The sequence below is a fragment of the Amphiprion ocellaris genome, chromosome 8 (genome assembly GCF_022539595.1).
Source record: "Amphiprion ocellaris isolate individual 3 ecotype Okinawa chromosome 8, ASM2253959v1, whole genome shotgun sequence".
Taxonomy (NCBI): Eukaryota; Metazoa; Chordata; class Actinopteri; family Pomacentridae; genus Amphiprion; species Amphiprion ocellaris.
This window is the reverse complement of record NC_072773.1, coordinates 36900816-36923314: the sequence shown is the minus strand read 5'-3', so window position 1 is coordinate 36923314 and position 22499 is coordinate 36900816. Positions and strand designations below refer to the sequence as shown.

Sequence of the window (22499 nt, the reverse complement as noted above, 5' to 3'; positions counted from 1 at the left end):
TGGTGGAAAAAATAAATGTTAAAAATGTTTCTGAAGAACATTCAAATAAAAATCAACCAAAATCCAGTGAAAATCGCTGGATTTTGGTTGATTTTTATGTGAATATTCTTAAAGAAAATATTAAAAGTTTTACTGATATATGTGGAATCACTTTAGATATTTTTAGGATTTTTTTGGAAGATTTTTACTCATTTTTTGAAAATATTTACAAGAATTTTCTTGCCACATATGGGGGATTTTTTAAAAATAAGACTTTTAAGGGAAACTTTTAAGGAATTATTGGAATTTTCTTCCTGAAGGTTTTGCAAATTTTTAGAAATTTGTGGAATTTTTTTGCAGAACTTTTGGATTTTTTTTCAGACAAAGAATATTTTTTGGTGCCCGTAAATGAAGACAAAAGGAGGATTAAACTGTATCACCCATAACTTCATTTCCTGGTAGAGAGGTAGACATATAATTCTACTGCATATTTACAGACATTAATTACAGTATTTTTTCCTAATGACATGAACTTGTTAAACCAGTGAACAAAATACACTAGCTACAGTAATGAACAAAAGCTTCCTTATGTATCGTGTCAGTCCTGAGTCTGCAGTGACTCCTATAACAATGGATTTTATGTGATGGAATCGTTGAAACACGTTTTTTGTCACAAAGAACAAAATGCATCGTGGTTCTTTTCATAGATTCGATATTTCTTCTGGAAATGTGACATAATCTGTTGGGTCAAAAGTATACTTGCAGCTTCTTTAAATATCAGTTTTGGTGATGTAGAAAACTGTGTTAGTCCGTTTTTTTGGGGGGTTTTTTTTTGGTAATATGGCCCCATAACTTGTGTGCTCTATTCTAAAGTTAATTGGACATCTTTAAGTCAGTGGTATTTATTTCAAGAACCATTCTGGGTATTATTCCTTACTGTTTGTCTTGTAAAAAGGAAACATGGAAGTCTCAATCTCCCATCTATGGATACTCTGCAGTTTGTCGTCCCCACATGTGAACTGAAGAAAACATTTTGGTTTTCTGCACCTGATGCTTGGAATAAATTACAATCTAAACTTCAACTTCCAGCCCTTGTTCCACTGAATGAGTTTAAAGTTCAGGTGAAATCAATACAGTCTACCTGGTCTGTGTTTAGATGTTCTATGTGAGTTTTATTGTTATTAATTTTATCTGCTGTTTCCTGTTTTTAATGTGACGATGCTGCTGCCCTCTTGGCTAGGTCTCCCTGTAAAGGAGATCTCTGATCTCAATGGGACTAACCTGGTTAAATAAATGCTAAACAGAAATAAAACTTCTCAGGAGTCATTATGATCGACTACAGCTGGTGATTCCTCCGAGCCATTTTAAATCCACTCATTAGACTCAAACACTACAGTGGGAAAGTCTGAGGAGCTCGGCAAAGCAAATCCTTAAAGTGAACAAGTCAAGAGCCTCTCCTGGAACCATTTCAAAGCAGCTGCAGATCCCAAAATCATCTGTGCAAACTATGGTATAAACTACATGGTCCAGCTATGTCACTGCCATGATGAGGAAAAAAACACAAACTGTCACCTTCTGCTGAGAGAAATGAGGTCAAGGTGGTGAAGAATCATCAAAAGCAGGTCTGAATGAATGATAATCTCCACAGTGTTTTACATCAACATGAGCTGAGAGGCTCCATGAAGCAGGAAGTTCTACCTCTAGAAAAGAACCTTAAAGCTCAACCAGAGTCTGCTACTGATCACATGGACAAAGAAAAGATCTTCTGTGGTCAGATGAAACAAAAACTGAGCTATCTAGCCACAATGACCAGAAAATTTGGAGGAGAGAAGGTGAGGCCATCAACCCTAAGAAAGCCAAACCTACCGTCAAGCATGGTGGTGGCAGTATCATGCTCTGTGGAACTGGTGCTCTACACAAACTAAATGAGATCATGAAGAAGGAGGATTACCTCCACATTCTCGAGAAAAATCATCAGCCAGTTGGATGTTCTTGTGTTTCTACAAGACAATGACCCCAAACACATATTAAAGTGGTAAAGAAACAGTGAAATCAGGTTAGAGTTAAATAGAGTTAAATCCTGACTTAAACCCATCAAGGACCTGTGGACTGGTGAAAAAAGATGCATGGAGAGTCACTGGAAACTCAAGACTATCATGAAACATGTGGTCAGGCTAAAACAATCTAAGAACTTTTTCTCAGCCACAATACAGAAAACAAAGCTATAATCCACATAATAAACAACTTTAATCAGCACACTGGTGCTTTAAAAAACTGCTACATCGAGTTTTTTTGCATTATGAGCAAATTAATTCAGACACATGAACAAACAAACCACAGTTATGATGACGTCAGCCACTGTTTCACACTAGCCAGGTTACTCACAGTTCAGGATTACTGTTAATATTTATTCCTTTTTAGATTTTTTTTTCTCCTCAGTTGGGGTTTGCTTTCAGCTTTTAACAAAGAAAAACACGTTGGAAGTTGCTTCCATCCATTTGTAATAAAAGACATAGTTTTTTTAGTGACTAAAGGATATGTCACTTGATGTGTCTAATATCTACAGTTACAAAGGAGTGTTTGGGAGGTTGGTGCTGACAGGAATCTGACCTGGTGAGATCTGACCCTGCAGAACAGCTTAAATAACAGCAGCCATCAGCACCAGTCATCATCAGCAGTGGACTGTCTCCAACATGTCATACAGATGTGGAAAAAACATGTGCAGATGTTATAAAGCAAAACACTGCAGAGTTAAATCACTGGAACTTTTAACCGACTACATCTAAGTTTGATGTCATTTCCTGGTTCAAATCACTGGTTTTCCCACACATTATGATACTTGTGTTTAACCCTCGTGTCGTCCTGTGGGTCAAATTTGACCCGTTTTAAAGTTTGAAAATGTGGAGAAAAAAAAATCTATTTTCACAGTGAAACTTCTGATGTCCACATTTTCAACATTTTTGGAAATTTTTCAATATTTTTTGGTGGAAAAAAAATGAAATGTTAAAAATGTTTCTTAAGAACATTCACAAAAAAATCAACCAAAGTCCAGCGAATTTCGCTGGATTTTGGTTGATTTTTATGTGAATGTTCTTAAAGAAAATACTAGAAGCTTTACTGATATATATGGAATCACTTTAGATATTTTTAGGATTTTTTTGGAAGATTTTTACTCATTTTTGGAAAATATTTTCTTGCCAAATTTGGGGAATTTTTAAAAAAAATTAACTTTTAAGAGATACTTTTAAGGAATTATTGGAATTTTCTTCCTGAAGGTTTTGCAAATTTTCAGATATTTGGGGAATTTTTTTGCTGAATTTTGGGATTTTTTTCAGACAAGGAAACAATATTTTTTGGTGCCCGTAAATGAGGACAACAGGAGGGTTAATATAAGAAACATGTTGATCCAGATCTATAAAAATGGGATCAGTCAAACAGACAGTTTAAAGTATAGATGGATACCAAGACAATGTTGTGTTTTTCCTTCTCTTTAGACAGACACAATATAATAAAGTCTGTATATAAAAGAACAAAGGGAACCACATGTTTTAGTTCAATCCAGCCACATTTGTTCTACAACGTAATAAAGATTATCTGCATTACATCTTAAAGATGTCGATCCCTGTTAAATCTCTAAAAACAAACCTGGGACTTCCAGGCAAGAACCTTTACATATTTCAACCTCAAACGTCTTTCTGCTACACCCTCCAGACATTAACATTTGGAAAATCCCTGCAGAAGCCATGTGGGATTCATGAGGGGAGCTCCTAACTCAACAGAGTTACGATCCCTTCGGTCAAACAGTTAATTCTTGGATCTGAATCTTTGTGTCTCACAGAAAGCTGTCCTCGGTGGCGACGAAGGAGAAGCCGTTGAAGGTGTTGTTGGAGCTGGTGCCGGTGTTGAACTCTGGGGTCCGACTCACCGAGCTGGGAACCATTTCTCTGGTGAACTCTGGGTCGATGTGCTGAGTGTCAGCTGGACCTTTCTGGAAGATGAAACAACTGTAAGGGTGGATGATGTTACGGAACAGAGCCTTTGTCTTCTGCTGCTCCTCTTTCAGGTCTCTGGCTGGGCGGAGCTGTAATCATCTAACCAGCCACACCTAGGAAGTGCACCAGGCTATATAAGCCAGAACTCTCTCTGCTCCACTCCACACCTCCAGCCATGCAGTCCTTCATGGTGTCTGGTTTGGTTTTACACTGACAACACGCACTACACATTTTCCACTACCACCACACACCCTCACACACCACTGATCCTAACTACCACACCCCATTATTCTGTTTTTTTATTAAGAAATAATCTTTTGTCTCACTTAAAAACCTCTGTGCATTTCCTTCTTTGTTGCGGCCTACAGAGCTGGTCGTAAAAATGTAAAATAATAATAATGTGCATTATGTATAATAAGCCCCAACCCCTCTATGACCGTAATGAGGATTAAGCAGTGTATAGATGATTGATGGATGGATGGATGGATGGATGGTTGGATGATGGATGGATGGATGGATTATGTATAATGCATGCCAAGGTGTACTAAATATGAAAGTAACAGTGGACGATGCAGTAGTACATAGATCTATATTAGAATAAATATCTTAGAAATTTGATCAGAGACATAGTCTTAACTTCTTTGTGTATTTTTTGTAATGTGCTTTTATTGTGAAATTGTTCTTTTATTGTAACCCATTGTCCTTTTATTGTGACCTGTTGTCCTTTTATTGTGACTTATTGTCCTTTTATTGTGACCTATTGTCATTTTATTGTGACTTATTGTCCTTTTATTGTGACCTGTTGTCATTTTATTGTGACTTATTATCCTTTTATTGTGACCTATTGTCCTTTTATTGTGACCTGTTGTCCTTTTATTGTGACTTATTGTCCTTTTATTGTGAGCTATTGTCATTTTATTGTGACTTATTGTCCTTTTATTGTGACCTATTGTCATTTTATTGTGACTTATTATCCTTTTATTGTGACCTATTGTCCTTTTATTGTGACCTGATGTCCTTTTATTGTGACTTATTGTCCTTTTATTGTGACCTATTGTCCTGTGCTTCTCTGTTATGTTTTTTTTTTACCTGTCTAGGGACTGTGGATGTAAACTAGCATTGTTGCTATAAGTTGGCATATTCACATCTATTACTGTCTAAATAGACGCTCATTAATGTGCACTGTCTTTATCAAATAAAGAAATAAATATATTTAAAAAATAGTTAAAGTTTATTTTTGCTAATGATTAAGATTGAGCCTATTTTCTGTTGCTGTAGTACTATTGATAACAGTGACTTTTGAAAACAAAGGGGATATAATCGGTTAATACACAATAACTGATGTTTGTTGTGTTTTTAGTGAAATAAAGAATCAAATGCAACCATTTCACAGTTTGTACTGTATGAGAAGTGGTTCCACTGTGTCTGAGCCAACAACAACAACAACAACAACAAAAGATTTCCATCTTTAAAATGAAAATAAAATACCGAAAGGATTTACTGGAATTAAATTATGAGTAAATAATAAGAAAAGGGAGGATGAAGAGGTTCAAGAAAAGACTTGAGGGGGAGTTTTGTTGGCTGATCCTACTGGAAAATGTGATTCATGTGAAAAAATAAATGATTGTTGAAGAGATTTAATGAGTGAAAGCCGGAAACAACTTACCACGTTGGGGTTGTAAGGAGGAGTGATCCTCTTGTGATAAAGATCGTCCCAGTTGATCGGAGAGAAAAAAGTGTGGTTCTTTATTTCTAACTGTGAATAAACAACAGAAAAGTTAAATGCGTCTGTCTGTGCAGTTATACTTTCCATTCTTCCTATAAAGAACTGACACCTTTAGCACATAGAAATTAACCCTCTTGTCGTCCTGTGGGTCAAATTGACCCGTTTTAAAGTTTGAAAATGTGGAAAATACATATATTTTCACAGTGGGATTTCTGATGTCCACATTTTCAACATTTTTGGGAAATTTTTGAACATTTTTTGGTGGAAAAAAAGAAATGTTAAAAATGTTTCTTAAGAACATTCACAAAAAAAATCAATCAAAATCCAGTGAAATTCGCTGGATTTTGATTGATTTTTATGTGAATGTTCTTAAAGAAAATAGAAGTTTTACTGATATATATGGAATCACTTTAGATATTTTTAGGATTTTTTGGAAGATTTTTACTCAGTTTCTGTAAATATTTACAAGAATTTTCTTGCCAAATTTGGGGGATTTTTTTAAAATAAAATTTTTCAGGGAAACATGTAAGGAATTGTTGTAATTTCCTTCATGAAGGTTTTGCAAATTTTCAGAAATTTGGGGAATTTTTTTGCTGAATTTTTCATTTTTTGTTCAGACAAGGAAACTAAATTTTTGGTGCCATAAATGAAGACAACAGGAGGGTTAATACGAGCATTATGCTGTGAAAAACTTTTTCATTTTCATTTTCTGGTCATTTTTCAATTTTTATAGAAGAATCCTGGTCCAAGATCCCTCAATAATCCTCTATTCCTGTTGTCCCTGATGTTTAAATCCTTAACTAAAGCAGTATTTCTTGCAGTTATCCCTTTCTCTGAGACAAGGTTTACTCCTCGTCTGGGAAACCGACTGTCTGGACGTGCAGCAACAGTGGCAAGAAACTTTTTAAAGACTCACAAAGTCAGCGATGGCCCCGAGGCGTCTATGCTGGTCTTTCTGGAGAAGACCGACCAGCAGAGAGCAGATGGCCTCAGACTTCCCTGGAGGCAGCGGCAGCGGCTTGTGGAGGATCCCATCATACATTTCTCCAACGTCTCGGCTGTAGAACGGAGGCTGGAGTGGAGAATTATAAAGTTATAAATATCATCAGTCTGAAATTAAGCTGTGCAGTTAATGGATGGATCCAATGACTGGATATCTCTAAAATATCAACTAAATAACCGTCCGAATTTAATACCAACCACCTTCTAATGAGCTAAACAATAATAAAATGAGCTGATTCAGATGAGCAGTGGTGGCGCAACGGTTAAGTCTCTGGACTACTGATCAGAAGGTCAGAGGTTCAAGCACCGATGTGGCCACTGTTGGGCCCTTGAGCAAGGCCCTTAACCCTTCCTGCTCCAGGGGCGCTGTACTGCGGCTGACCCGTCGCTCTGACTCCCCCACTTGGGGAGAGATGCAAAAATCAGAATTTCCCCTCGTGGGATTAATAAGGGATAATTAAAAAATTAAAAATAGTTTGCATTGTGTTCTTTTAGTAAGTTGAGATAATCATGACAGATATTTCTTTTTTGGCAGTATATCAAGTTTTATATGAAAATAATAAATTAAATCCCTTTCCACTAAGTTCCCTGTTACAAAAACACCTCTCCAGGAAGTGAGTTAATTCCAGATCACATGACCTGCTTTGGTCATTTTCAGTCCATTTTGTGGGCATTTTAGTTTTCTTTGTTGTAATTTTGTGCCTTTCTGTGGTCATTTTCAGTCTGTTTGTGGTAATTTTAGGTGTTTTTGTGGTCATTTTGCAATTTATTGTAGTTTTTTTGTGTGTCTCTTGTCATTTTGTGTCTTTATATGATAATTATCTGTCTCACTGAGTTATTTTATGTGTTTTTGTGGTCATATTGTGGTTTTTTTTGTTGTTGTTTTGTGTGTCTTTGTGCTCATTTTGTTTCTTTTTTGGTCATTTTCAGACTGTTTTGTGGGCATTTTAGGTCTTTTGTGTTTATTTTATGCCCCTTTGTGGCCGTTTTCAGTCCGTTTGTGACAATTTTAGGTGTTTTTGTGATCATTTTGCAAGTGTAGTTGTTTTGTGTGTCTTTCATCATTTTGTGTCTTTATATAATTATCTGTCTCACTGAGTCATTTTGTGTTTTTCTGTGTTCATTTTAATAATAATAATAATAATAATAATAATACCTTTAATTTATAATGCACTTTACATATAAAATCTCAAAGTGCTACAATGCATTTAAAAGAAACACTTTAGAAACGGTAAATATGTTAGAGCTTAAATAAGAACGTCTTTAGCCCTTTCTTAAAAGACTCCAGGGACTGTGGGGCCCTCAGGGGTGGTGGTAATGTGTTCCACAGTTCAGGAGCAGCTGTCTGGAACGCTCTGTCGCCCATTGTTCTCAGGTTGGATCTTGGAGTGCACAGAAGGTTGGTATTAGTGGATCGAAGTTGTCTGGAGATGGTGCGAAGGGTTAGGAGTTCTGAAAGGTAGTCCGGGGCGTGTCCATGTATACACTGGTAGGCAAGCAGACAGATTTTGTATTGGATGCGTTTTGCGATTGGAAGCCAGTGGAGGTTACGGAGGACAGGTGTGATGTGGGCGTGTTTGGGCGTCCTCGTCAGGATCCTAGCGGCGGTGTTTTGCAAGTGTTGAAGCTTTTGGAGGCTTTTTGCTGGGATCCCGACGAGGAGGGCATTGCAGTAGTCCAGCCTGGAGGAGACAAAGGCATGAACCAGCTTCTTAGCATCAGAGGGGGAGAGATTGGGACGAAGTTTTGAGATGTTTTTTAGATGAAAAAATCAGATTTTACAGAGATTTTGTATGTGGTGTTCAAATGACAAATGTGGGTCAAAGATGACTCCCAAATTTCTGACAGAGGAAGAGAGAGGAATGGAGAAATCAGAGAGTGAGATAGCAGAGATGGGAGAAGATTTGAGCTGGTGAGGGGTCCCTATGAGAATGGCTTCAGTCTTAGAAGCATTCAGTTGAAGGAAGTTTCTGCTAACCATGCCTTTGTCTCCTCCAGGCAGGCTATCAGGGCTGATGGTGCTGAAGTGGAAGTGGGGTCAGTGTGCAGGTAGAGCTGAGTATCATCGGCATAGCAGTGAAAGGACATTCCATGCTTGCCGATGATGTGGCCCAGGGGGAGCATGTAGATGTTGAAGAGGGTGGGGCCAAGGACAGACCCCTGAGGGATCCCACAGGTGACAAAGTGGGGTCTTGACTTGGCATCCCCCAGGACAACATACTCAGTTCTACCTGCCAGGAATGATTTGAACCAGTCTAGCACAGTACTGGACAGACCGATATTGTATTGCAGTCGGTGGAGAAGGAAGTTGTGATCAACTGTATCAAAGGCAGCTGTTAAGTCCAGGAGGATGAGAAGTGATGGAGAGCCCTGGTCAGGGGCCACCAAAAGGTCATTGGTGGCCCTGACCAGGGCTGTCTCTGTACTGTGAGCTAAACGGAAACCAGACTGGAATTTCGCGTATAGTGAGTATCTGGATAAATGATCGTGGAGCTGGCCAGCTACAACCTTCTCCAGAACCTTCGAAAGGAATGGAAGGTTTGAGATAGGTCTGTAGCTGGCCAGGTCTTGAGGATTAAGGTTGTGTTTTTTGAGATGTAGTTTGATCAGCGCTGTTTTGAGAGTGGATGGAACATGACCAGAGCGGAGTGAACAGTTTATAATTGTGGTAATGAGGGGGCTGAGAGCTGAAGTGTTGCATTTTATCAAATGTGTCTTTTTGTCATTTTGTGCATTTTTGAGGTCATGTTGTGTCTTTTTGTGGTTGTTTTGTGTATCTGTGCTCCTTTAGTTTCTTTTATTGGTCATTTTCAGTCCATTTTGTGGGCATTTTGTGTGTCTGTGTTCAATTTGCAACTTTTTGTAGTTATTTTGTGTGTCTCTCATCATTTTGTATCTTTATATGTTAATTATGTGTCTCATTGAGTCATGTTGTGTTTCTCTGTGGTCATTTCTGGTCATTATCAGTCTGTTTGTATGTAATATTTAATATAAAGTAGTGGGGATTTATCGCATGTTAGCAGGTTTACTACAATATCTTTATAAATAACTTTTAATTTCAATTTCACTCAATTGTATGTATAATCTTTGGAAGAATATTTCATTAAAATGCCACATGATGTTTGGTTATAGGTGGTCATGTTGATTTTAGGCCTGAAAACAGCAAAAATGTCAACTATGATACAAAAAGTCCCACTATTATATACTGACCCGAATATTTCCTAAAAGGTGGTGGATGTTTAGTAACGGAGACAAACTGACGTACCAGACTGTAGATCATCTCGTACAGAACGGCTCCCAGACACCACCAGTCCACTGTTCTGTCGTATGGTTCCTTACGAAGGACCTCCGGGGCTAAATACTGCAGACAGAACAGAAGACAACTCTTTGAAGTAGCTGATAATCAACCGTCTACAACCGGCTGCTTAACCCTCCTGTTGTCTTCATTTACGGCACTAAAAAATACTGTTTCCTTGTCTGAAAAAAATTCCAAAAATTGGGCAAAAAAATCCCACAAATTTCTGAAAATTTTCAAAACCTTCACGAAGAAAATTCCAATAATTTCTTAAAAGTTTCCCTTATGAGTTTATTATAAAAAATCCCACAAATTTGGCAAGAAAATTCTTGTAAATATTTTCAAAAAATGAATAAAAATCTCCCCAAAAAATCCTAAAAATATCTAAAGTGATTCCATATATATCAGTAAAACTTCTATTTTCTTTAAGAACATTCACATAAAAATCAACCAAATTCCAGCGAATTTCGCTGGATTTTGGCAGATTTTTTTGTGAATGTTCTTAAGAAACATGTTCAACATTTCTTTTTTTCCACCAAAAAATATTCTAAGATTTCCCAAAAATGTTGAAAATGTGGACATCAGAAGTTTCACTGTGAAAATATAGATTTTTTCCACATTTTCAATCTTTAAAACGGGTCAATTTTGACCCACAGGACGACACGAGGGTTAAGAATCTCCAATCTGCTGTCACTGTTGGATAAATCTGACAGTTAATTTTCATGACAGTTTAATGCGCTGCTTTTCAGTTTAACTTCTCGTTGTGTATCTTTATGTATTTCTGACTCACCTCTGGAGTTCCACAGAAAGTGGAGGTGGTTCCTTCCGGTTCTACACCTTCTTTGCACAACCCGAAGTCTGTCAGAACCACGTGACCCTGGAAGCCACAAACACGTATGATGGAGTTTATTATTTAGAAATACTGAAGCAAACTGGGCAGATCCTGACTTACCTGAGAGTCTAAAAGAATATTCTCTGGCTTCAGATCTCTGCAGGGAAAAAGAATGAATCAGATCATCAGCATAGAAAGTTTTAAAAAATATGTCATTTTCTGTTTTTCTGTGGTCATTTTGTGTCATTTTTTTGTCATTTTGTGCATTTTTATGGTCATGTGTCTTTTTCTGGTCGTTTTGTGTGTCTTTCTGCTCATTTTGTTTCTTTTTTGGTCATTTTCAGACTGTTTTGTGGGCATCTTACGTCTTTTTGTGGTCATTTTGTGTATTTTTGTGGTCATTTTGTGCCTTTTTGTGGCCGTTTTCAGTTTGTGGTGATTTTAGGTGTTTTCTTGGGTCATTTTGATATTTTTTGTTGTTATTTTGTGTGTCTCTCATCATTTTGTATCTTTATATGATAATTATGTGTCTCACTGAGTCATTCTGTGTTTTTCTGTTGTCATTTTGAGTCTTTTTGAGACTTTTTTGGTCATTTTGTGTTTCTTTGTCAGTTTGTGTCTCTCTGTGGTCATTTTTGGTCATAATCAGTCTGTTTGCATTTTTGTGTCTTTATATGATAATTTTCTGTCTCATTGAGCCATTTTGTGTTTTTCTGTGGTCATTTTGTGTCATTTTGTGTGTATGTTCTGTGGTTGTGTCAGCATCCATCTGACCTGTAAACGATGTTGAGAGAATGAAGGTAGCCGATGGCGCTGGCTACTTCAGCGGCGTAGAACCTCGCTCTGGGCTCTGAGAAACACCGTTCCCTCTGCAGGTGGAAAAACAGCTAAAGGAAGATAGAAAGAGAAAGAAAAAGTGGGAAGAAACATGGAGAAGTTAGAGGGAAAATTTAAAATAATATTTTAAAAGTTAGTTTGAGCCCTCTGAACCCTAAAAATCTCCAAAATAAAACATTTATACTAACCAGAAAAATCTGTGAAACCATGAAGCCATTAAAGACTCACTCAGAAATCAGGCACATTTCAGCTGAACTGCAGGCAGTGTTTAAACATGTGAGTAGATAATATCTACTGGGTGTAAACTCACCATTTTTTCTCAGTATTTGAAACACGTGTGAGAAAAATACTGTAAATATTAGGGATGTCCGATATTGGCTTTTTTGCCGATAACCGATAAGCCGATATTGTCCAACTCTCAATTTCCGATTCCGATATCAACCGATACCGATATCTGTGGGCTGTTTAACTAATTCTAGGTAACATCACATATCTCCTGTGGTAGAATTAACACATCATGCCTCATTTTATTGCGATGCCCCATTGGATGCATTCTCAAATGTAAACAAGGCTTTCAGAAGGAAATTACGAAAACTACTTCAACTGAAGTTATGGAAAAAGTGACATATTTATGCCATATTTATTATTTTTTAATTGTCTCAAACAACAGTTCACACTCTCCCTCCCTCTATGAGTCTATTACATGAATCCAGCCATTAGTTTATCAGTTTTCATGAGAGACAAAACAAACCAATAACAATATTGACCGATATTACATTTTTATGCCAATATCGGGCCGATATCATTGGACATCCCTATTTCTACTGAGACTTGTAGAATAAAGTGATTTTGATGAAATATCACGGTTTTAAGCTCAGATTTGATTACATTTCTGGATCGGATGAGTAGTTCAAGGACCTTCATTCCTGCTATTCTTTCGGTTTCTACAGTTTTAGGTTTTCAAAAATAAGGTCATTTTTATTATCATTATTATTACTTAAACATAAAATGCTATTCTAACTCGCTGGTGTGTTTTGGGGTTGAGACGGTTCAGAGATGACTAAAACGTTTCCACTTAAAATGCCAAAATATTAGCTTGTTTCATCCCTAAAACAACGACTTTCACTCCTGTTTTTAGTCCGAGTTTAATTCAGGTTGAATCTGAAAATCAGGCCTTCTTCTTCCAGTTATTTCTGAACTAATGGGAGCTCATACCTCTCCTCCGTTTACGTAGTCCAGGACGAAGTAGAGCTTGTCTGGCGTCTGAAAGGAGTAATGGAGTCCAACCAGGAAGGGATGTTTGAGACTCTTCAGCAGCACGTTTCTCTCCGCCATGATGTTCTTTTGCTGCAGAGAGAAAAATACGATGGAAACACGGAGTTTCATATGTTTCTTTTAAAATGATGAGTGTTTGCGTGAATGTTACGTCTGATGTGCATCATTTTCCCTGAGTACGTTTGAACTGCGATCTAAATAAATTCCAAAAATCAATGAAAGAGGATAAACGTGGTTAACTGGGTTTCAGTGAGGGAGTTTTTTTTGTTTTTTGGATCTTTCACTGTATAAACTGTATTTATTTTTATTTCTTCTATTTATTCCATTCACTTTGCATCGCATCTAACATGATTTATTAAATCTCTTCACCTACACTTTAGATGTTCTATTTATATTGGTTTATGCATTTAAATATTTAATCAATTTTAATTATTTAATCTTATTTTCAGAGGAAGAGAAACACCTTCACTAAATGAAGAAAATTAATTTGTTATAAAATTAAATAAAATATGCATTTAAATATCATTATTATTATTATTATTATTATTATTATTATTATTATTATTATTATTATTATTATTATTATTATTATTATTATTATTATTATTATTGTTATAGTAATAATAGTGATAATAGTAATAATAACAATAATAATAACAATAAATAATAATATAATAATATGCCATGTTGACTGTCAGACTACTGCAGAGATTTTTCTTTACATATGATATAAAAATCTGCATTTAAATAAAAATAATGTTAACAATAATAACAATAATAATCATAATAATAACGATAATAATAATAATAATAATAATAATAATAATAATATATCATGTTGACATATTGCAGAGATTTTTCTTTCCATATAATATAAAAATCTGCATTTAAATAAAAATAATGTTATTATTATTATTATTATTATTAATAATAATAATAATAATAATAATAATAATAATAATAATAATAATAATAATAATAATAATAATAATAATAATAATAATAATAAAAAATCATGTCGACACATTGCAGAGATTTTACACCCCACAAACTATTATTACTTTATTTTACTGCTAATTAAGAGTTTTTGATCCATTCTTCATTTTCAGATAAAACAGGCAAACAAAAACCAAAAACGACCAAATAAAAGGAGAGCGACCGTCACACCTGTACGGTCTCCAGGTGAGAGGTAGCGGCCAGGTAACAGGAAACAGGAGGGAAAAGGTCACATTAATATGTTTACTGGTCTGCAGAAGTTTAACATTTTAATTTAGGCTTCAGAAACAACTGGGAATGAAGCAGACATCTTTTTTATTATACTGTACGGATGAAAACCCTCCAGATTAAAGCAGTATGAGTTTGTTTGATCGGACGTTATCTTTGTGTTGTTGGCCTGAACTGACCCAGTTTGTTTTCCAAGTGGGTTAAAATCCGTCCTTTGTACAGAACAAGCTGCAGATTAGATAAGATTGAAGCTGTTTACTAATAACCCTCAGAGATGCTCGCATTTTCCACCTTCATCGTGTTATCTGGTTGTAATTCAGGCCAGGATGTGATAAAACACGTTATTTACTCCCTCACACATCATACACTGATAAATTTGCATTGGTACCTGCGAGTTTTTGTAAATATTCTGCCCTGAAACGAGTCAAAAAGTCCTAATTTTTTGAGATTGAATGTATAATATTGGAGCTTTGGTGTGGTTTTCTGTGTGTCCAGCAGCTCCCACCTCTTTTCTCTTCAGGATGATCTTCTTCTGCAGCACTTTGACGGCGTAGAACTTGTTGTCGGCTTTGAGTTTGGCGAGCAGGACCTGCATGGAGGTTTACTTGTTAGTTTGGTAAACAGTCTGCAGCCAGCATCTTTTACACGCTGCATTCAGGACATTCATTAAGAAGTGCACACAACACAGAGATGTGATCTGTGGAAACAGCTGATGCTGAGAAATGTGAGACAAAGACAAGAAGCGCTGATACTGTCCTGCAGAAAATAGAAACACTCAAGTTATTTTGATGTGGAAACACTTGAAGACGGGAAACAGTCATATTTAGAATTTTTTAAATTAATTTTTCTCATTTAAAGTTGCTCTGTTGACGTTCAGGTAACTCTAAGAGGCCTTGGAGGACCGTAGGTTAATGATTCATGAACCATTTTGAATTTCCAGATCACACAGTGTCTACAAAGGAACACAGCATTTAGTCATCGAGAACTGAACCACAGAGGAATTACTGTATGATCAAAATGACAAAAGTCAGACAAAAAAAGACAAAATACAACAAAAATAGTACAAAATATTGCAAAAATGAGATACAAAACAACAAAAGCGAGAAACAAAGTGACACACAAAATAAACGATACAAGCGAGAAAAAGGAAACACAAAACGACAAAAATGAGCAACAAAATAACAAAAATATTAGACAAATGACAAAAGTCAGACAAAAAAAGTATAAAAAAACCCAAAATAAGCCAAAATATCCCAAAGATGAGACACAAAATGGCAAAAACGTGAAACAAAATGAACAAAACGTGAGGCAAACCACAAAAGCCAGACAAAAAAATGACAAAAAACAACAAAAACAAGACAAAATATTACAAAAAGGAGACACAAAACAACAAAAGAACAATGAACAATCTAGTATTTTACTTTCTGATCCAAACAACTTGTCATGGTCTAGAAATGATTTTAAATTTATAGTTTTACTAATTTATAATCTGCAGTTAATGTCTTCTCTGGAGTTTTTACATTTTGAGGGCCTGATTGGACCCTCTGGAGGACCGCTTTTGGCCCACGGACCTCATATTGGACACCCCTGGTCTAAGAGAGTCTCTTTTACTTCATGTGATCCTACATTAAGACCTGCAGCAACATTTGTCATTTGATCTCCTTCAATAAAACGCTCACAAAGGAGTCTCTGTGGCTGAAAATGTGACCTGAAGGAGTCCCAACCAGGAAACTACTGAGAGAAAAAACTCACAGCTCTGGGTGTGTTACCTTTCCAAACGTCCCTTTGCCAATGACAGCCAAGAAGTCAAAGTCAGTCGGTTTGGCACTGAAATGAAACAGTCATTTATTAAATGCTTTCTGTTGTTTGACAGATAGAATTACACAATAACCAGTGAAGAGCTTTATTTAGCAGCGTACAAACGGTGGGAAAGGTAAAGTAATACTGTAATACTATGCAGTAGTAATGCTACGGACTGTGGGTTGGCTGAGGGTCCCAGGTTCACGTCGTTGTGAGTAGAGGAGGACGCTGACCGCAGCTGGAAAACATAAAAACACTTCAGAAACTGAAAAAAACAACAACTGCACAATGTTCTCAGTTAATACGTGACTTACTGGAATCACTTTCATCCAAAACCAGAAACACAGTAAAGCTCATGAGTCTAAAGTCCCGCTGTTTCCACTACTATCATTTTTGTTTCATATTTGAAATACCTGAATCATAAGAAGGAGGCGAAAATCATCTAGTAAGAAGAGTTACGCCTCCTTAAATAAGAAAAATGGTGAAATATCAGTAAATCAGAGTTTGTCATTTTAAATTCCCGGCCTTCCTGGGATCTTCCTGCATGGAGTCTCCATGTTCTCCTGGACATGTGTGGGTTTTCTCCAGGTTCTCCAGCTTCCTCCCACAGTCCACAAACACGCTGAGGTTAACTGGTGATTCTAAACTGTCTGTATGTGTGAATGTTTGTCTCTGTGTGTAGCCCTGTGATAGACTGTTACCTGTCCAGGTGAACCTGTGACGGACTGTCGTCTATCACAGGTTCACCCACCACAGGCTGTCAATCAGCTGGATAGACTCCACCCCCCATGACCCTAATGAGGATTCAGTGGTGGCCAATTACTCTAAAATAAGTAATCAAAGAAATTCAACTTTTATTTTGTCTTTTTTTAAAGGTAATTTATGGCATTATCCCTGCCCTGCGTTTTATCACACAAAAGACACCTTTGAATCCCTCTCCTTTTAGCTACGGTTGTGTTGTTTCCATAGAGGTGCAGAACTTTATACTGCACTGAAAAATGAGCCAGAAGTGAGTAAAAAATGTGACAGGAACAAAAAATGTCCAGAAATTATTTGGAGTTTAGAAGGTTAATGCATCTTAAGGATTTCTGAGCCTTTTCTATCAAACCTGCTCTTACTGTACCGGTATGTTGACGTGATATGACAGCGTTGAATATGACAGGAAACAGAAATAAGTTGAACAAACAACCACAAACACTCCACAACATATCCTTAAAATGAGAATAGAATAGAACAGAAATCCTTTATTGAGCTCCAAGTGGAAATTCAAGTAGAAGTAGCAAAGTGAGCACTACTACAACATAAAAAGTATAATAGAAATAAAATTATTAGAAAAATATACCCAGATTCAAAATGCATAAATTATACTAAAATTACAAAAAAAAAAAAAATTTAAATTAACCTCTTCAGACCGGAGCTTTGGGCTGCATTTTAGATTTCTTTTAGTTATTTTGGATAAGGAGTAACCAATAAATATAAGAAATGGATAATATCTAATATCTGATTATTGTATGTATTATATTTTATTATATTAATATTATATTTATATTGTTATTATTGTTATTATTATATATATTATTGATACTATTTTATTATTATCATTATTATGAACAATACGCTCTTTTTTGGGAAAAAAAGATGGGGATTAAATAGGAGGTTAAATTAAAACAAACTGTGAATAAAAAACTTACTAAATCAAAAAATGCACCATAAAGTGACAAATGCTGACAATAAAAATACACAATGAAAGAGGAAATTAAAGTCAAGTAGTGTAATGAGTGTAACGGCAGCAGTAAAAACAGAAAATTGCAAAAACAACAAAGATGTTATGAAGCAGAGTGTGCTGAGAGATCTAAGGTGTTAAACAGCGTTATTACAATTATCTATATAAATATACTCACATTACAGTGTGCCATGATGTTATATTCCTACTGGAGACTCAGCATCAGTGTTGGACCCACACCTGTAACAGCAAGTGAGAGGAAGAACATCTAGTTTAGGATTCACATATTTCTCTTCATGAGCACAGACTCAGAGGAAACCGGCTGCTTAATGTCTTCCATTGTTGTGTGTGTGTGTTTATGTGTGTCCATGTGTGTGTTTATGTTTCCAAATCACCTGCTGACCTCAGTTTGACAGCCTGAGGATCCAGAGAAGCTGGTAGTTCTGGTTTGTGAGGAACGAGATGCTGGAACAACAGAAAGACAATAAGGGACTGTGTGGATGAATCTCATATTGTTCCATACATACATGTAAGCATGTGTGTGTGTGTGTGTGTCCTTGCATTACTAATAAATTCTTACACAGAATGTAAATCATTACACTTTAGCATTAAGGAAAGAGTTTATGGTTTTGGTTTCGGCTCAGTCTGCAGGAAGTTACAGTGTGTGCGCGCGCGTGTGTGTGTGTGTGTGTGTGTGTGTGTGTGTGTGTGTGTGTGTGTGTGTGTGTGTGTGTGTGTGTGTGTGTGTGTTTGTCTGTGTGTCAGAGAACATGTTTACACAGTAAATATTGTAGTGTCATTTTCATATCTGTCAGAAAATATGGGATAAGCAAAGTCTCCCACACATGCACACACGCAAATGAAGCAAAAGCTCCGTTTATGTGAGTTCGTGCTTTTTCCTCCGTAGATTCAGGCTCTTTATCTATTTATAGGCTTAAAGGCAAAGGACTTACTGGCACTGATGTTACATAGACTTCATTAAAAAAAAGTGTAGAGATGTTTTGAGACTTCCGGTTGGGAAGGAGTTGCTTCCCCAAGCGAAGAAGTTCAAGTATCTCAGAATCTTGTTCAGGAGTGATGGGAAAATGGAGCTAGAGATGGACAGGAGGATTGGTGCAGCGTCAGCAGTAATGAAGGCGTTGTACTGAACCGTCGTGGTGAAGATTTACCATCCATCTACTTTCCAACCCTCACCTATGGTCATGAGCTCTGGATAGTGACCCAAAGAAGATGCTCCTTCACCTCTAAAGGAAACAGCTGAGGTGGTTTGGACATCTGATTCAGATCCTCCAGGTAGACTTCCTTTGGAGGTTTTCCGAACACGTCCACCTGGGAGGAGACCTCGGGGTAGACCCAGAACCTGATGGAGGGATTATATATCTCATCTGGCCTGGGAACGCCTCAGGATCCCCCAGGAAGAGCTGGAAAGTGTTGCTGGGAGGAGGAACGTCTGGAATGACCTGCTTCATCTGCTGCCTTCACGAGCCAACCCCAGACAAGAGGAAGAAAATGGATGGATGGATGGATGGATGGATGGATGGATGATGGATGGATGGATGGATGGATGGATGGATGATGGATGGATGGATGGATGGATGGATGGATGGATGGATGGTTGGTTGGATGGATGAATGGATGGATGGAGTGATGGATGGATGCATGGACGGACGGACGGACTGATGGATGGATGGATGATGGATGGATGGTTGGTTGGTTGGATGGATGGTGTTGGTTGGATGGATGAATGGATGGATGGATGGATGAATGGATGGACGGACTGATCGATGGATGGATGGAAGGAAGGACGGACGGACGGATGATGGATGGACGGACGGACGGACGGACGGACGGATGGATGTTTTGAGGCAGTTGTAAATCCCACATTTAACAGTTGAATAGGTGCAGTTTCACCAACAAAAATGTGGGAAGGAATTCCAGATTTTATCCAGAATCTGCTTATTTACTGAAATACTAGAATTTCGGCCAATCAGGTTGCAGTTTCCATCCACGTCTGTCCACAAATACAATACAGTGAAGAGTTTGAAGTGTCTCAGTTCAAGAAGAATTCAAATTCCAGGTATTTGCTCATGTGTTTGGCCCATGAAGCTGTTTTTGATAAAAAAAAGTTGTAGCCGTGACAACAGACAAAGCGTCAGATATGGACGTTGCTGTTAAAAAGCCACAGATTGAAAAACGTGGATGTTTTATCTTAATTCAGTCAGATTACTGTAGCAGCATCTTCACAGGTCTGACTAAAATGTCCATAAAACACCTGCAGCTGACCTAGAACGCTGCTGCTAGAGGCCTCACCAACACTAAAGAAGTCCAAACATGAACCAAAGAACCAAACATGGAGAAGCAGCTTTCAGTTTTTATGCTCCACACATCTGGAACAAACTTCCAGAAAACTGCAGGTCTGATGAAACTCTCAGTGCCTTTAAATCAAGGCTAATTAAAGACTCACTTATTTACTGCTGCCTTTAATAAATGACCGTCTTAATACCAGCACTGCACTGTAACTTTTAAAGTGATTTTATTTTCTCTCTTTTTATCTGAGTTTTAATTTCTTTGTTTTCATTATCATACAATTTCATGTTGATTTCATTGCTTTAATTATGCTTATTTCTATGATTTTAATGTATGATTTTAATGTCTATATTTTAAATAATCTTTGGAATCTATTTTCATTGCCATTGTGAAGCACTTTGAACTGCCTCATGCACGAATTGCATTATATAAAAATGAACTTGCTTTGGCTTAATTTGGAGATTTTCCAACTGGAAGGATACTCTGTGGTAGAACCAGAACTCACTGGAAGAACGACATATCTCATCTGGCCTGGGAACTCCTTGGAATCACCCAGAATAACCTGGAAAACCTTGCTGGGGAGATGAACATGGAATGCCACCATGACCCAACCTTAGATAAACCTAACATGTATACGGGGTGACCTTAACCACCAAATCTTTTTCACTTCATTGCTGAATCCAAGTAGATGTTTTTGCCAAGTTAAAGCAATGTTTGAGATCTGGTTCTCACAAGAACAGAATGGATGGACGGGTAACACAAATATAAGGATCAGGGCACAAAAAAGGCATGAAAAAAGATCACTCATAACTGATATTCTCCTCAGGGAACTTGTTAAAGTGTGCTGACGTGTCTCAGTCTCATGCAAAATGATTCTAAAAATTAACTCCTCACAACCTGCTTAGCAAAATACATGTATAATTTTACCATTTTACCAATTTGTACAATTATACAACACCTTATTTTCACATTGAAATCTACCAAAAGAAAACATCTGGTAGATGAGCTGAATAAGTGCTAGTGTTCATGCATATGCTATTAAAAAAGTGGATAAAATAAAATGATTAAAGCATTTCTCTTTTTTTTGCACTTTGGATAAAACATTTGCAGGTGAAATATGAAATGTACAGAAAATAATAATTTCTATCGGCACAGAGAGATACGAAGAGGACGTGACAGGACTTTAAAACATTTATGATAACCTGTTTTTAATGTTCCACAGGTACATAAAGCTTCACTCAGTCTGTTCAAAGGTTTATTCCTGAGCAGACAGACGACCAAAACCACCCTCAACTCTGAAAACCTGCACTGGTGCATCAATCTGTTTAAAAAAACCCAATAAAACAGCATTAATCCTTTAAAAAAAAAAAAAGACAACTAATCAAATATAAACTCACACAGAGCTCACTTCTCAGAAATATTTTGACTTTCCATTAACCCTGTCGTCCTGCAGGTCAAAATGACCCATTTTAAAGTTTGAAAATGTGGAAAAAATCTATATTTTTACAGTGAAACTTCTGATGTCCACATTTTCAACATTTTTGGGAAATCTATGAACATTTTTTGGTGGAAAAAAAAAGAAATTTTAAAAATGTTTCTTTAAGAACATTCACAAAAAAATCAACCAAAATCCAGTGAATTTCACTGGATTTTGGTTGATTTTTATATGAATGTTCTTAAAGAAAATATTAGAAGTTTTACTGATATATATGTAATCACTAAATATTTTTAGGATTTTTTTGGAAGATTTTTTACTCATTTTTTTTGAAAATATTTATAAGAATTTTCTTACCAAATTTGTGGGATTTTTAAAAAAAAAAATAAAACTGTTAAGGGAAACTTTTAAGGAATTATTGGAATTTTCTTCCTGAAGGTTTTGCAAATTTTCAGAAATTTGTGGAATTTTTTTTGCTGAATTTTTGGATTTTTTTTCAGACAAGGAAACAATATTTTTTGGTGCCTGTAAATGAGGACAACAGGAGGATAGGAAAGATAGGAGTTCCTTAAAGAATATGAGCATGGTAAGATGAATAATAACAAGAAACACCAAAAAAAGACCAGCCATTGAAGACTTAATACAGCCTGACCTCTGCAGACGCTAGCAGTGATATCAGAGTATCATCAATACCCTGAAGGATCTCACATATCATGTCTGTCTTTACGCTAAATATTGCACCAGCTGTAGTCTCTCCCACTAAATAAAATAACCTCTAAACAGAACAGGCTCTATGCATCAGGAGCAGCTGAGGTTGCTCACCTGCAGAGGATGAGGAGATCAGAGTCGGTCTGTCGGCTTCAGGACACTGAGGAAACCAGAGATCTGTGAGGAGGCTGGAGCTGCTCTGAGGTTGCAGCGTCTTTACTCCAGACGTCAGGACGGAAGGTCGACTTCAACAGAGTGAATCATTGATGAAAAGTTAAAAGGAGGCGGGGCAGACTGTGGGTGTGTTCATGTGGAAAAGGGAAAGTGTTGCTTGTCCAGACTTTCCTCTTTGCTTTCAAAATAA

At 36.8% G+C, this 22499-nt stretch overlaps 1 protein-coding gene across 3 annotated transcripts; it reads right to left on the bottom strand.

Annotated features, from left to right (window-relative positions):
• Positions 1-2207: 2207 nt before the first annotated feature.
• On the bottom strand, positions 2208-22409 carry sgk2a (serum/glucocorticoid regulated kinase 2a). Of its 3 annotated transcripts, none has more exons than XM_023284089.3 (14): positions 22250-22409; positions 18081-18150; positions 17864-17925; positions 16139-16200; positions 15932-15989; positions 14668-14751; positions 12879-13010; positions 11601-11713; positions 10947-10983; positions 10785-10871; positions 9965-10060; positions 6614-6769; positions 5638-5727; positions 2208-3967 (listed from the first exon to the last, which is right to left on the bottom strand). In XM_023284089.3, exons 3-14 carry the CDS (start codon positions 17876-17878, stop codon positions 3812-3814), a joined length of 1086 nt encoding a protein of 361 aa, XP_023139857.1. In that variant the 5' UTR covers positions 17879-17925; positions 18081-18150; positions 22250-22409; the 3' UTR covers positions 2208-3811. The 3 variants fall into 3 exon arrangements, with proteins under 3 accessions (XP_023139857.1, XP_023139847.1, XP_023139866.1); XM_023284079.3 differs by having other exon boundaries at positions 18089-18150; XM_023284098.3 differs by lacking the exon at positions 18081-18150 and having other exon boundaries at positions 22250-22386.
• Between the last annotated feature and the right edge of the window lie 90 nt (positions 22410-22499).